Source organism: Heteronotia binoei, chromosome 1, assembly GCF_032191835.1.
Source record: "Heteronotia binoei isolate CCM8104 ecotype False Entrance Well chromosome 1, APGP_CSIRO_Hbin_v1, whole genome shotgun sequence".
Taxonomy (NCBI): Eukaryota; Metazoa; Chordata; class Lepidosauria; order Squamata; family Gekkonidae; genus Heteronotia; species Heteronotia binoei.
The window spans coordinates 21019866-21034322 of NC_083223.1; the positions used below are offsets into that span (position 1 = coordinate 21019866).

Here is a 14457-nt window from a genome sequence, read left to right on the forward strand (position 1 = left end):
TGTAGGCGCGGCTGTTCGGAACGGTAGGAAGAAAGTCGCGAGCGACGTTCTTTTCTGCGCATGCGCCCTAAACGGAGGTGGGCCCGCTGAGGCGAGAAGATGGCGCCGCCTCTGCTGTCGCTTTTTAGGAGGCTTTTCTTCGTCTGAGGTGCTGCCAGTTTTGGGGAGCTTCATACTGCCTGAGCGGCTTTTCCGCTGGATTGAGGTCAAGCCGGGCTTTCATGGGGTGGAGGGAGAAAGCACTCTGCACAGCCCCAGAGGCACCCTTTATGTTTTTGTGATGTCTTCCTTTGGAAGGAGGGTGGCCAAATCCGGGAGATTTGTGGGCGGGGCCTAGAAAGGGCAGAGCTGGGGAAGGCATTTCACCTACGACGGGGTGTCGAACTAATCTAAACAGATGGCCTACTACAATCCAAAGCCTTCCAGTTAGATGGAATAGTTTAGACCAGGGGTATTGAACTCATTTGTTATGAGGGCTGGATCTGTCAAAAATGAGACCTTGTCAGGCCGGGCCGTGTTGGAGCGGTGCATATGTATACCTATTTAAGATTAGATAGCAGAGCTATAAACTTTATAAAGGACATGGATAAACACAATGATTTTTTAAAAACACTTTAAAACATGCTTAAAACATTAGTACTCATTGGTCTTAAAGGTGTTTTCTTTGTATCTCTCCCATGTGACCCAGGGAACTGGGCAAAGGAAAGCTCTGGCTCTTTCCTGCCTTCCGCAGGGGACCAGGAGGGGGAGGAGCCTCAGCCAATAGAAGGAAGCAAGGCTTGGCTCAGTAGCTCTGCTGTGCAATTGTGATAGCTGGCAAAGCAAGCTCTTCCTCCCCAAGGGAGGAGCTTCAGCCAATGGAGAAAACAGAGGTTTCCCTCTGTATCTCTTGTGCGATTGAGCGAGCCTTGCAAAGCAAGCTGTGATGCAAAAGGAAGCAAGAGAGAGGGAGAAGAAAGCAGATGGCAGCCAGTTTCTCGGGGGGCCTGATAGGAGTCCTCCGGGGGCCTGATTCAGCCTCTGGGCCAGATGTTTGACACCCCTGACCTAGGATGTCTGGTATACACACCATTGAGTCCTCCCTCAGAAGCTGCTACCACCCTCTGCAGGGGGACTGGTCTCGGTAGCCTGGAGATCTGTTGTAGTTCTGGGGGATTTCCAGTTCCTGAGTGGAAGTTGGCAGCCCTATCAAGAGGTGGCTTCTGGGGCTCAGTGGGGCTTGCGGAAAGGGATGCAGGGAAGCATAAATTGTGCAGCCTCACTGCCCACATGTCCTTTAATGCCTGGCTGGCTCTCTCGGAGGCAGTCAGTGTCTGTCTGGCTTGTGCTGTTTTGGGCTGCATATGGAGGTGTTGGTGGGTTCTTTCAAGGTGTATGTTGAAAGCCAGTGTGTCAGGGAGAAGGCTAGAATCAATCAGAGGCTTACTGTTATATACTCCCTTCACTATTTTGCATTTTGTGGGTCTGCAGTATGAAGCAGAGCAGTCCAATAACAAATTGACCACCCACAAGGTGGGAAAACTTGGCTTTTGTCTGAACATGGGTGGGAAAAGCTTTAATAATGGAGGCTTTTTTCCTGTCTCAGACTGAGTGGTCTTGCCTTATTTTTTAAAAATTATAAGATCTTTATTCAGAATTCCAAAATTACAATGAATGCAACACTAAAAGTTAAACACATAATATTCATGGAATCATGGAAGGGACCTCCAGGATCATCTAGTCCAACCCCCTGCACAATGCAGGAAACTCACAGATACCTCCCCATAAATTCACAGGATCCTCATTGCTGTCTCATGCCCATCTAGCCTCTGTTTAAAAACCTACAAGGAAGGAGAGCCCACCACCTCCTGAGGAAGTCTGTTCCACTGAGATTCATGCTTGTAATACAATTAAACTTTTAGGAGATGGAAGGTTAGTGAAATACCTTTAATGAGACATGCTCCTCTTGAGTCACTGTCTTGAAACAAGATGCCTCATTCATTAGATGGCAGAGTCTGAAAGCACAGTAGATTTGAATCTGGAAGCACCGTAGAGACCAACAAGGTTTTTGGAGTGTAAGCTTGATAGAGTTAAAGCTCCCTTTCTCAGATACAATCAGATTGGAGAGCTCTCAGTCAGAGGTGTGTTGCAAAGAAGGAACTCAGAATGCAGAGCTACCAGGAAAGCACACGAAGAAGAGAGTCATTGACTGTAGAGGGCAATTATAGTTCAAGGGCAAGATCTGCCTTTGAATGGGTCAAATGATGTCAGGATGAAATGCATTTTTGTGTTTTTCAGTACTTGTTGTGAAAAATGCATTGCTGACAAAATGTGTGGGAAATGTTCTGTTTTTCTAAAATGATTTTTCAGTTGAAAACACATTTATCATTGTATTGCAGATCCCTAAAGTAGGAGTGAAAAAGCTGGCAGACGCTCTGTGTGGTCCCTGTTGAGTAGATACCTCATTGTGAAGATGAACCCTAACGCTCCTTTTGGTGGACAGCCGCCTGGAGTTTTCCAGGCACCACCTAAGAGTTCTTCTGGAATGATTCAGGTTCAGCCACCTCTCCAGTTTGGCCAGCTCTCTCTGTTTGGATCAAACAGTGGAGGAGGGGTAAAGAATCTAGGCTTTGCACCCTCATCTGACTTCACAAGAACTTCAGAACTGCACAGTCCGTCGGGTCAAACTTTGGGATTTGGGCAGCCCCTGGGATTTACACAGCCTTATCCTTTTGGGCATGCAACATCGTTCGTGGCTACTTCCACACCAGCCAGTTCATCCGTTGCCAGCAAACAAGGATTCAGTTTTAAACCGCCTACAAATCTTGGGGCATCTCAGGTTTCTTCAAAGTTTGGAAATACATCTGGAGAAATGTCAGGCAGTGTCTTTGCAGGACCAGATTTTAGCTTCAAAACTCCTGAGAATGCAATGTTCAAGCCAATTTTTGGCATTGGTTCGGAACCAGAGAAAACACAAAGCCAAACCATCCCAAATCCATTCACATTTTCCTTTCCCGGTGAGAGTGGATCTGGAAGACTTGCCCCCTTTGGCATTCCCCAGGAAACCAGCAGCTCAAGCTCTACAGTGCATTTCAGCTTTTCTAAACCAGTCAGCAACAGTACAACTCTGGCATCTTCCTTCCCTGCTACCTTACCAAGCAAAACCAACGAGGATGATAAAAAAGGGCCTATAAACCCCTTTGCAAATCCTAGCAGAAGCTTTGCTGCTTTTTCTCACTTGTCTGGTGGGTCAAGCAGACCAGAGCGTGAAGAATTTGTAGCTCCAAGTGAGCCTGTGGAGAAGGGAACGAAAAGAAAGGAAGAGCAAGATCATTCCCCAAGGAGGCGAGATTATGACATTGCGGATGAGCCAGAGCTTCAGTCGAGGAGTGACTATTCTTCCAATAAGCGTCTGGTGAGGCTGACTCGGCCTCGGGCAGGGGGCCTCTTCAGTGTAACGTTGCAGGATGTTCTGAAAAGCAACAAAGACGAGCGTCCTAAGAAAGAGACCAAAATGGAGAGAGTCTCCCTGGAGTCCGGAGAGCTGGAACAGACGAGTGCAGCAGGGGGAAGCCATTCTAGTTTGGCATTGGCCAGGCCATCTGTGTTACAGAAAGAGGAAGAAAATAAGGCAAAGCAGAAGGAAAGTAAGTAACAAAGCATGATTTAGTAACCTGGAGGATCAAAGCAATAGTTCCTATGATGGTTTTGCTATGATTTCCATCATTTATCAATGTGCAGACATATGAAATGCAAGCATTCAAATACATATGTTTATTTTTTTTCTGCGTATCAGGTTTTATGTTATTTTGTAAAAGTGCTTTTTTTTTTCCTTTCAGAGGTTTCCGTCTCAAATCCCTTGCGTCGAAATCGGAACAGCGGGAGCACAGAAAGCCTTGGGGGCTTGCCACCAAGCGAACTAAAAGCCTTCCAATGCAAAAATATTCCTGATTACCTAAATGACAGAACTGTTCTTGAGAATCACTTCAAGAAGTTTGTTAAAATCCATCGTATTTATACCAACAGAAGCAAAAAGCTGGCGGTTGTTTACTGTTTGGATCATGTGAGTGTTTAATGGAAAATCAGTGGTTTATAATATGTGGAAGTTTTGGATGCATGAGGTTTTGGGGGTTTTTGAAAACCTTTCCTAGGAAACAACTTGGAGAAAATTGAAATGCATGCATACTAACTTCATGGTTAGGCATAAATTTACTTTGCTACTTGAAGGCTGTAATTACACACACTAAAGAATGCACTTTCAATCCACTTTCAGTGCATTTTCCAACTAGATTTTCCTGTGTGAACTGTGAAAGTGCATTATCTAGTATGTGTGATCCCAGCCGAAGAACGTAAAGCATGCCTTGTTGAACATAATGTTCAAAATTTCATTATTGGGCATATTTACAAAAATTAACAGTTTGGATTTAGTCAGGTGCATTTAGTGTAGGGCAGCCCAATCCAGACATACGTGGCGGGCAGCCAAAGGGGAGATGGTACGCCACGCTGGGAGAGGGAAGAGGGGCCCAACAAGCGAGAGAGAACCCGTCGCCATGGTGATTCCACCCAGGCGCACACCATTGGCCTGCTGCCGAGGCGGGGGTGGGGGAGGCGCAGTTAGCCTCGCAAGTCAAAGATACTGTCAAAGCAACCGCGAGGTGCAAAACTCGTCACCAACGTGCCTGCCTGTCCCTCACTCTTAAGTCCGTATGGCCGGAAGCTCGCTGGCAAAACTTCCTGCCACGTGCTCCTCTCCCTAACAACTGAGTTATGCGAGGCCAGAGCAGAAGTATTTCTAGAAGGGGGGAGACCGCGATTGGGTGCTGGGGACGGGGCTTATCAACCCGAGGCACGAGGGGATTGGTGAAGCAATTACTTCGCTCCCTAAGGGGTTTGCGAGCTTCCGCAGCGGTGGAGGCAACCTTTGTTTTTGGTTTCAACAAGTGCTTATGGGGCACGCCGCCATTTTTGCAGGTGTAAAGTTGCGCCTCTCGGGGGGGGGGGGGGGGGCGTGTCATGGACCAAAGTGCTCAGGAAGCTACCGAAGCCTGGCTGCGCCCCCAACTCCACTCCCTCCTCTGCCTGAATGCCGTGCTCCACCTCACTTCTACCCACGCTCGGGCGCAGCCCTCTGGCGCAGCTGCCCTCAGGTGGAGCGGCGCTCAGGTGGCCCCCCGCTGACATACCCCCCCCCCCCCGCTGTGGCGGCGCCAGTCGCACATCAGTGCAAACCTTTCCTGCGCCCACGTAGCGGCTTGTCTGCTCCCCAAAGACTTTCCGCCCCCCCCTCTGGATTGTGCTGTTAGTGTAGTTTAATTGTTCAAATATACACATGAGAGGCAGTTTGGTGTATTGATTCCCCAGTCTTCCACATGTAGCTGCTGGTGTGGCCTTGAATCAGCCACAAATTCTCAGCGGCTTGAAGGGCACTTGGTGTAATTAGTCAACTGATCAAGGCCACCAAGTATTACACCATCTTTCAGTTTGCGAAAATATATTATAAGGATTGTGTACAACACATAATAGACAATACAATAATGATAGAGGCCGGCGGCTTCTCAATAAGCTTCTCATTTTGGTGCGATGTTCACACTGAAATGAGAAGCTTAATGCTGTGATTAGAAAATGTGGAACAGGTTTCCTAAATAATTAAACCGTCAAACTGAAGAAAGAATTGAAATATCATCAAAATCTAGAGAGACGTCTTTTTAAGAAAGCGGCTGTGTTGAAGCTACGCTCCTCAGGAAACCCCCCCTTGTGAATTTCTGTTGGACTATTTCCAAGTATGGATTAATATCTATTCATTTGAAGAGGGGTTTTTTTGGCCCCTTGGGGTTTTCTGTTACTTTAAAGGGCCTAGCACCGCTGGCCTCTATCATTATTGCATTGTCTATTATGTGTTGTACACAATCCTTATAATATATTGTTGCAAACTGAAAGATGGTGTAATTCTTGGTGGCTTTGATCAGTTGACAAATTCTCAGCGGAGCTATTCTCTTAAGAGCAGTTCTGTGAGATCTCTTTCAGCCTCACCTACCTCACAGGGTGTCTGCTGTGAGGAGGGGAAGGGAAAGAAGATTATAGGCCTCTTTGAGACTCCGAGTGAAGTGTGGGGTATAAATCCAATCTCCTCTTCTTTCCTTAGGAGTTATTTTTACTCGAATACTTGCCATAGCGTAGATTATTTACAGCTCAGCTCAATGGTATACTCCTTACTTGTGCTGTTTAAATATAAGAGGAGAAATTAAGATCCTGGACACTTTAGAACATGTTAATTTTAGCATCCCCAAAAGCCGTGCGCATGTCAGTGCTCAGATGTTGGTATATTTCCTGTGATATGTGAAATACAAAGGTCTTTTAGTCACTCTTAAACTCATTGAAATCACTGGGACATCAGCATCCTGAACTTCGGAAGCAACTGACTGAATTTTTTTTTTAGGAATTCGTAGTATTTCTTTCTCTTTTTTGTTTTATTTATTTCCTTCTTTTATGCCCCACTTTCCCCTCCAGTGGGGAGCTAGAGCAGCTTCCATCGTTCTCCTCTCCTCCACTTCATCCTGATAATAACCCTGTGAGGAAGCTGAGGCTGAGACTGTGTGACTGGCCCAGGGTCACCCAGCAAGCTTCCTTAGCAGAGTGGGGATTCAAACCTGGGTCTCCCAGATCCCAGACTGACACTCAAACCACTACACTGCCCTGCTTTTCAGAATTATGCCATTTACAGTCCTTACTGATACTGCTGGCAACTGAACTGCTGCTGCTGGGCATCTACTCCCAAAACAGTACCACACAAACCATACAACATTTGACTGCCAGACACAGTGGCTCAAGTAGGAGAGGCTTCTGCTACAGTATGGTGGAGGTGTGCTGATGCCTTCGGTAATTCTCCGCCAGGGACTGTTAGTGGGATTTTTCTTGACTCCCGTCTTCTGTGCATGGGAGGGAAAGTCATCAGCCTCCCAACTTGGAACGAGGGCTGCGTTCAGCCTTGCTGCGTCTCCTGGTTGACTGTTTAGGGGGGAAAAGGAAGGGGATGTAAATGTTAAAGCCTTACTGTTGTAAGCCACTGTTGACCTCGGCTCAGGGAGCACATGATCTCTATGATACTGTTCTTATCTGAGAGGGCTCTGTGTACTGTTTTTCAGGCATCTGCTGCTTTGGCTAGAAAGAAAGCCAAAGTGCTACATAAAGAAATAGTGACGTTTTGGCACAAGAAGAAACCAAGTAAGTTGCTGCCATCTGATTGTTATAAAATATTGCTTGCTGCTATCAGGGAGTGGGGGGGGGGGGTGGAGCTGTCAGTTAGTGAAAAGTTACATATATTTGCAGAGTCTCCTGTAGACTCTGTGCAGATTTGAACCTATTATGCCTCCCAATTCTGGGAGATCAGATCATTCAGGGGCAGGGTTTGTTCCCATTACAACTTTGTCCCTCTGTGTCATGCTTTACATTGACTGGCATTTGCATGAGGGAAGATAAGGGATGTGTTCTGGAATGGAAGTTTAGAAACACCTTTTTTTAAAGGGAGTAGGCTTTGCTTCCTCCTCACAATATTCTTGCTAATTGTAGCCTCTTTATTTTCTCAGAGCAGTTCTTAACTACCGAGAAGCATCCACTATACTAAACTTACCTATATGTTAGAACTAGCAATAATGCCATTGTGGGGAGAAATACAGTGAGTGCTATGGGTGGATGTGGATGGGTGTCATGGCCTTGGGGGTGGGGGAGAGAAGAGAAAGATAGAGGGAGGCAAGGTGTGTGGAGAAGGCAGCTGTTGGGAAGGGAAATGGAGGAAGTGGGGAAATATGGGGTAAGTTTATCAGAGAAGGGGTAAATTGAGAAAGAAGGGTTAGGGGGGCAAAAGAGATGGAGTAGATTGCTTTCCATCTGTCCCCCCTCTGCAGCCTCTTCCTAGGAAAAGTACAGCATGGGCGTTTTCGCACTGACCTTACTCCGGAGTGACATCCCTCTTCACCGAGCAGCGTCTGCGCGGATTTCGCACTAATTGCTCCACAGAACCCGGAAGAGCCGCAAAGTCCCGCGGCTTTTGCGTTGCAAATGTAAACTGGTTTTTGGCGGTTTACATTTGCAACGCAAAAGCCGCGGGACTTTGCGGCTCTTCCGGGTTCTGCGGAGCAATTAGTGCGAAATCCGTGCAGACGCTGCGTGGTGAAGAGGGACGTCACTCCGGAGTAAGGTCAGTGCAAAAACGCCCCATTTCTCCATAGTGGGGACTAAAGCAGCTTTCATCATTCTCCCCTCCCCCTTTTGATCTGCACAACAATTCTTTGAAGCAGGTTAGGCTAAAAGTGTGCAACTGGTCCGAAATCACCCAATAAGCTTCTACTGCAAGAAACTGGGTCTGGGAGACCCTGCTCTGAAGTGCCAGTTACCACATCACACTGTCTTGTCATGGGGGTGGGGGGTGACCTCAGCAGGGTATAATGACTTAGAGTGTGCTATTTTCACCAGGGGAACTGATACCTGCCCTTCTGGAGAACAGCTGTAATTCTGAGAGATTTCCAGGCCTTATCTGGAGATTGGCAACAATGGTTCCTTAGGAGGAAATGGCTGGTTTAGAGGGTTGAGTCTATGGCATTGTGCCTGTCTGAGTTCCCACTCCTCCTCAAACCCCAACATCTCCAGGCTGCACCCCTCAGATCTCCAGGAATGTTCCAACCTGGAGTTGGCAACCCTCTCTCCTTCCCAGTCAATCATCAACCTACCTTTATCTTTCCCTCTGACTTCAGCTTTCCATCTCCTCCCCCCTCCCTGCAGCATCCACTTAGGAAAAGGACAGTCTTTCTCCTCAGTGGGGACCCAAGCAGCTTACATCATTTTCCTTTCCCTCTTTTGGTCTGCACAACAACCCTGCATGGTAGATTAGGCTGAAAGTATGTGGGTGGTCTAAAATCAGTCAGATTACATAGTAGGAATCTTGGTCTGGTAGACCTTGCTCTGAAGCACTGGCTATCGCATCACACTGTCATAGAGAGGCTACTGCTGATCAGCAGCCAGGCCTGGTTAAGTCATGCTAGTCAGATGGCAGGAAGCCACCCAGGGGTTCTGCCAGGCCTAGGGTAGGAAACCTCCATGTAGAGGCTGAAGATCTCTGAACTGAACTCCAGACAACAGGTCTCTCTCCCCATCCTGGAAAATAACTGCTTTGGAAGGTGGGTCTCCAGCTGAGGCCTGTCCTGTCCCCAAAGTTTGGCTTCTGTAGACTCCAGCAAAGAATCTCCAGGAATCTTCCATCCTGGAGCCGGCAGCTGTAGTGAGCAGTGGCCCCAGTGATTTCTCCCTCAGAGGCCAAAATAAGCCTTTATTGATAGAATTGAGTTGGTTGGCTAGCAACAGGCATTGAGCAAAGGCAGCTTCCCCAGTGATCCATATTGTATCCTTCCTACAGGACACCATATTCTCTCTCTCTCGTTAAATGTATTGCTGGGAAGGGATGCCATTTTTTCGTCAATGTCTCTGACTATTTGGTTCCCCAGAGGAGGAGGGGGAGGAGCCCTCAGCCAGTTGAGAGAAGGCTTTCTGTGGCAGTTTCCCTCCTCACTCCATTAGCCAATCAAGGGAAGGCTTTCTTTCTCTTCTATGTGAATCAGCGCCTCGAATCTTAGCTAATAGAACACAACAGAACTTGAGTGGCGGTTAATGGTCCAATGGTTGATACACACCCCTTAACCAATGGAAGAGCTGCACTTGGCCACCCCACAGGGCATTTATTATAGAGAGGATTATAGAGAGGATGTTATATGGCAATGATTAAATTTAGGATTGGTTGGCGCAGTTACATTTTCTCAGTATTCAGTAAACAAGCATAGTAGGGGAGGGGGGGAGAAGAAGCTGTACTATGATTCTGCTGTCTCTATGTGCAAAGGTCCAAATAAGAAAGAGTATTCATCCAAGGAGCAGGAGGGAGATGTAAGTGAAGGGAAGCAAAAAAATGACCAGCCGAGTCATCAGCATTCCTTGCAAAGCAAGTCTTTAATCCGATCGACGGTTGCTGGGAGCCTTTTGAGCAAAAGGTAAGTGGTTTGCAGATTTATTAGGTAAGAAAAATCTTTTGTGATAGGTTTATATAGCTGAAGAATAGCCTACAGTGACAAGATTATTTTGTGGAGCAGTGATGAGCACCATACGGCTCTACGATATAATGGGATTCAGCAGCACATGTGATGCAGCCCATTGTCATAATGAATGGATATTCCCAGGCCTCAGATTCAGCAGGAACTCACAGGAGCACAGCTCTTGAACCTTTCTGACAGTTCCTTCTCTTCCTCCCCACCTATCTTGTCCATTGAATAGTAGGTGCAGCTGCATAACAATCCTTGGATTAGCAAAGCCTGCAGCCAGCCAGCCACCAGGGGCTTTGCCACACCCCCAGCAGCCCTCATTAATCCCTGGAGAAGCCCGCACCACCCTTTCTTCACTTCTTATGTGATTTTGGGCAGTGGGTGGCTTGCTGGCCTTTTGACTGGGGGGGGGGGCAGCCAAGGAGAGCCCAGGTGAGTAAGGCCTGCTTGGGCTGGCTGGAGCTCTAGCCGGCCCAAGCAGGCCTCGCTCACTCGTGGCTCTCCTTTCTTGCATCAGGTTGCTTTTGGCTGGGGGGTGGCATATGTTAATGAGTTATGCTAATGAGCTCCGCCACCTATTTTTCTACAAAACAACCTGGTTATTCCTTTATGTCATAATGCAGTGTGGCTCTCTTCTGTGCAAAGGATCCTCGTAGGGCGTGTAACGGAGCCCTGCTTCCCCCTTCCCTACACATAAACCTTCTCAGGCTATTGTGGGAAATGGGATGCCTGCATGATGTCAAGAAGCATCATTTGGAGAGGTGTGGGTGGCCAGAGGGTAAGGAGGTCTGTGCAGCCTTGCCACTTTTTGTAATGAACCAGGCATGGTGCCTGTACGCAGAGGGAAAGGGGAGGACCTTCTGTCGCCACTGCCAGTCCCATGATGGTGCTGGGTCAAGTGTGTTGCATTTAAAAACGACTTTTTTTCTTTGGCAGCTCTCCAGTTAAGAAGCCTGGTCTTAAAAAGTCTCTACAGTTTGAGGCAGATACCTTTGATCCTGGGTCTGAAAGCCACGGTTTGGAGAACCTGGAAGCATCTGCATCATCTCTCAGTAATCTCATAGGCCTGGTAGCAGAGTCCTCTGAAGATAAATACCGCCTTCTCGACCAGAGAGATAAAATCATGCGGCAAAGTAAGAACTGGTAACACCTTCAGAGGAGAGGCAGAGGCCCTAGGACTGGTCCCACCAATTGTGGTTATGAAACACACACATTCTCTGCACTGGTGGAAAGTGCCACAAAGTCACAACTGACTTGATGGTGACCCCATAGGGCAGGGATGTCAAACATGCGGCCCGAAGGCCAGATCAGGCCCCCAGAGGCTCCTATCAGGCCTGTGAGCAACTCACTGTCACCTGCTTCTTTCTCTCTTTTGCTTCCTTCTGCATCACAGCTTGCCTTGCCAGGCTTGCTCAATCGTACAGGAACTATAAAGCAAAGCTTCTGTTTTCCCCACTGGCTGACCAGCACATGAAGTAACTTATGTACAAAAGCCCCTAGGTCTTAGGCTCAAAGCAGTGACCATGAGATTTCTGTCATTAATGTCAATAAATCAAAAGTAGGTTTTCAATTTACAGACACACACCTGAACAACAGATAAATAGCATACTCAAGATGGCTACAGCAACAGATGTTGTCCCCAGATTTGGATGCAGTAATTCAGCACAAGTGGTGTCAGTGATCAGAGACTGTTAAATAAACCTAATATTGTAGGAGTGCTAATCTTTAAGCATATTTTATTTTATATTTTTTAAAAAATCTTTGTGCCTGTGTCCTATATGAATCTCTGCTACCCGGCATTACATTTTATGGCACACAGGGCCTGGCCCAACAAAGTCTTGTTTATGTCAGATCTGGCCATCTTTAACAAATGAGATTGACACCCCTGCCATAGGATTTCAAAGGCAAGAGACAGAGACAGTTTGCCAATACCTGCCTCTGTGTAACTCTGGACTAACGGGGGTCGAACCTGCTTAGCTTCTGAGATCTGACAAGATCAAACTAGCCTGAGCTCTGACAAGATCAAACAGGTCAGGGCCACATTCTCTGCTGCCATCTTGAATATCATCCTAGACTGGGAAGTGGTACTCGCAGGATTCAGTTATGTGTGCAGAAGCTGGTCTTGAGGACAAAAGGAGATTGAGGAAGAATCGCACTGCTACAGGACCAACCCCAAATCAGACTTTTCCCTGCAGCCGCTGTGGCCGGACCTGCCTGTCCCACATTGGTCTTGTCAGCCACCAGCGAGCCTGCAGCAAACGTGGACTATTGCACCCTTCTTAAATCTTCGTTCGCGAAGCCAAGCCGAGAGAGAGAGAGAGCAGAAGGGGCCTCGGTGGGACTCAAAAGTCTTAAAATGTCCTTCAGTCATGCCGGTTGGTTCTGCCGTAACATCCTATAAAAATGTGGTACTCCCATCTTAGATTTTTAGCAGTAGTTTATTTACTGCTGTTAATTTGTAGTCCGCCCTTTCCCGTGGTGGGCTCAGGGTGGATTCCAACATAGTAAACCATTAAAACTAACAATAAGCAATCTAACAGAGAAAAAGTAAAACAATCAAACTGTTAAAACAAATTAAAAGATTAAAATAAACAGCTCAGTTCGTTCAAAGCAGCATAGATGGCAGTTCAATCATTGAAGGTGTGGACGTAGCACTTAAGGTATACCTGTCCAAAAGTATCAGCTGTATCAGCCCGATCTTAGACAATCAGTGCAGGGAGGCCAATGTAGATGGAATAATAAGATAAGGACGTCCGCCCACCTCAACCATAGGCCTGGCGGAACAGCTCCGTCTTACAGGCCCTCTGGAATGGTAACAAATCCGACAGGGCCCTCGCTTCCACAGGGAGCTGATTCCACCAGGTCAGGGCCAGGGCCGAAAAAACCGGATGTCCCTTGGGCCAGGGATGGTCCGGAGGTGTTGATGGTCAAACACAGCAACCTCCGGGGCTCACATGGGGAGAGACGGTCCCGCAGGTATGCCGGTCCCAGACCGCGTAAGGCTTTAAATGTCAATTCTAAAACCTTGTTGCAGATCCGGTACTCGATTGGTAGCCAGCGCAGACTGCGCAGCATCGCATTTCCCCCCAAGTTGTATCGGAAACTCCCCCTGGCTATCTAAACGCTGATCTCTTTGTCTTTTTAGCTCGAGTGAAACGAACAGATCTCACCCAGACTTTTATCGGCACGTGCCCAGATATGTGCCCAGAGAAAGAACGATACATGAGAGAGACGAGGAACCAGCTCAGTATCTTTGAAGTGATTCCAGGAACCGACAAGGTAGAGGGGGGCGTTTCCTCGTGCTGTGTATTGATGAAAGGTGCTAGTGCCATTTAGCGCGTGTGATCTGGTAGTGTTCAGAAGCTGATGTGGAAAAGTTCTTTAAACACCCTCTATGGCATTTTATCTATTTTTTAAATCTCAAGCTTTGTTTTATCTATTTATTTTTATAAAATTCATTAAGCTCTTAGGTAAAAAATTTGTGCAAGTACCCCAGTAAACTGTGTTTTCAGTATGAGCCTGGAATGTGAGATTCCTGAGGCATCTGACCGACCGCTACCAGCGCTCCCTCTAAGCTGTGCAGTCTTGTAAGCAAAAACTCTCCTTCATGAGCTACTGGCATTAAAGGTGTGAGCTGCTGCATAAATTATTTTGCTCTGGGGCCGTTTTTTCCTAAGCTAAGACAAAAATGTGTGAGCTGGAGGTTAAAAAGCTGTGAGCTAACTCACACTAACTCAGCTTTGAGGGAACATTGACCACTATTGAAAAAAGAACATCGGACTAGATAAGAGAGTTGATCTAATCTGGCAGGGCTCATTGTTGTGGTGTAGTGGCTAGAGCGTAGGACTAGAACTTGGGACGACCGTGCACAGATCGATTTCTCGCTCACGGAAGCCTGCCGTTGCAATCGCTCAGCCTAACCCATCCTCACAGGGTTGTTGTTGCGGGACTTAAACAGAAGAGTGGGGGAATGGTGTGGAAAGCTGCTTAGAGTCCTTGATCAAGGAGAAAAGCAGGATATAAATAAAATAATAAGAACTAGCTCCATTCTTGCAGTCAATTAGATGGATTAGTATTTTTGACTGCAATCAGATGTATGTACTGAAACAGAGGAGTCCATACTTTCTTGTCCCTATGGAGCCAAACAGACACCATGAAGAACTTAGTTCTCTTTCAGTCTGTGAAAGGTGAGTTGTACACATAGCTGTAATGTGGGTCTGAGACTGCAAAGGAAGGGCAGAAAGGACTGAACCCTTCCGCCCCTGCTTCCTTTCACCAAATGGACCCCAGCTGCTGTGCTATCAGGTTGTTAAATTCATGAATAATCAACAGTGGATTAGATGCTGGACTGTGTTAACACCGCATGCAAAATCAGTGCCTAAGAAGCACCCAGGTCTAA

The 14457-nt window shown here is 47.1% G+C and overlaps 1 protein-coding gene across 1 annotated transcript in view; it reads left to right on the forward strand.

Moving 5' to 3' along the window:
- Positions 1 to 37: 37 nt before the first annotated feature.
- Positions 38 to 14457, forward strand: part of MCM3AP (minichromosome maintenance complex component 3 associated protein) — a 57365-nt gene continuing 42945 nt past the window's right edge. The window contains exons 1-7 of the mRNA XM_060232074.1: positions 38 to 148; positions 2379 to 3626; positions 3819 to 4042; positions 7122 to 7200; positions 9863 to 10010; positions 10995 to 11191; positions 13204 to 13337. Of these exons, the coding sequence (XP_060088057.1) occupies positions 2453 to 3626; positions 3819 to 4042; positions 7122 to 7200; positions 9863 to 10010; positions 10995 to 11191; positions 13204 to 13337 (1956 nt within the window). The 5' untranslated portion in view covers positions 38 to 148; positions 2379 to 2452. The remainder of the gene's footprint in view (positions 149 to 2378; positions 3627 to 3818; positions 4043 to 7121; positions 7201 to 9862; positions 10011 to 10994; positions 11192 to 13203; positions 13338 to 14457) is intronic.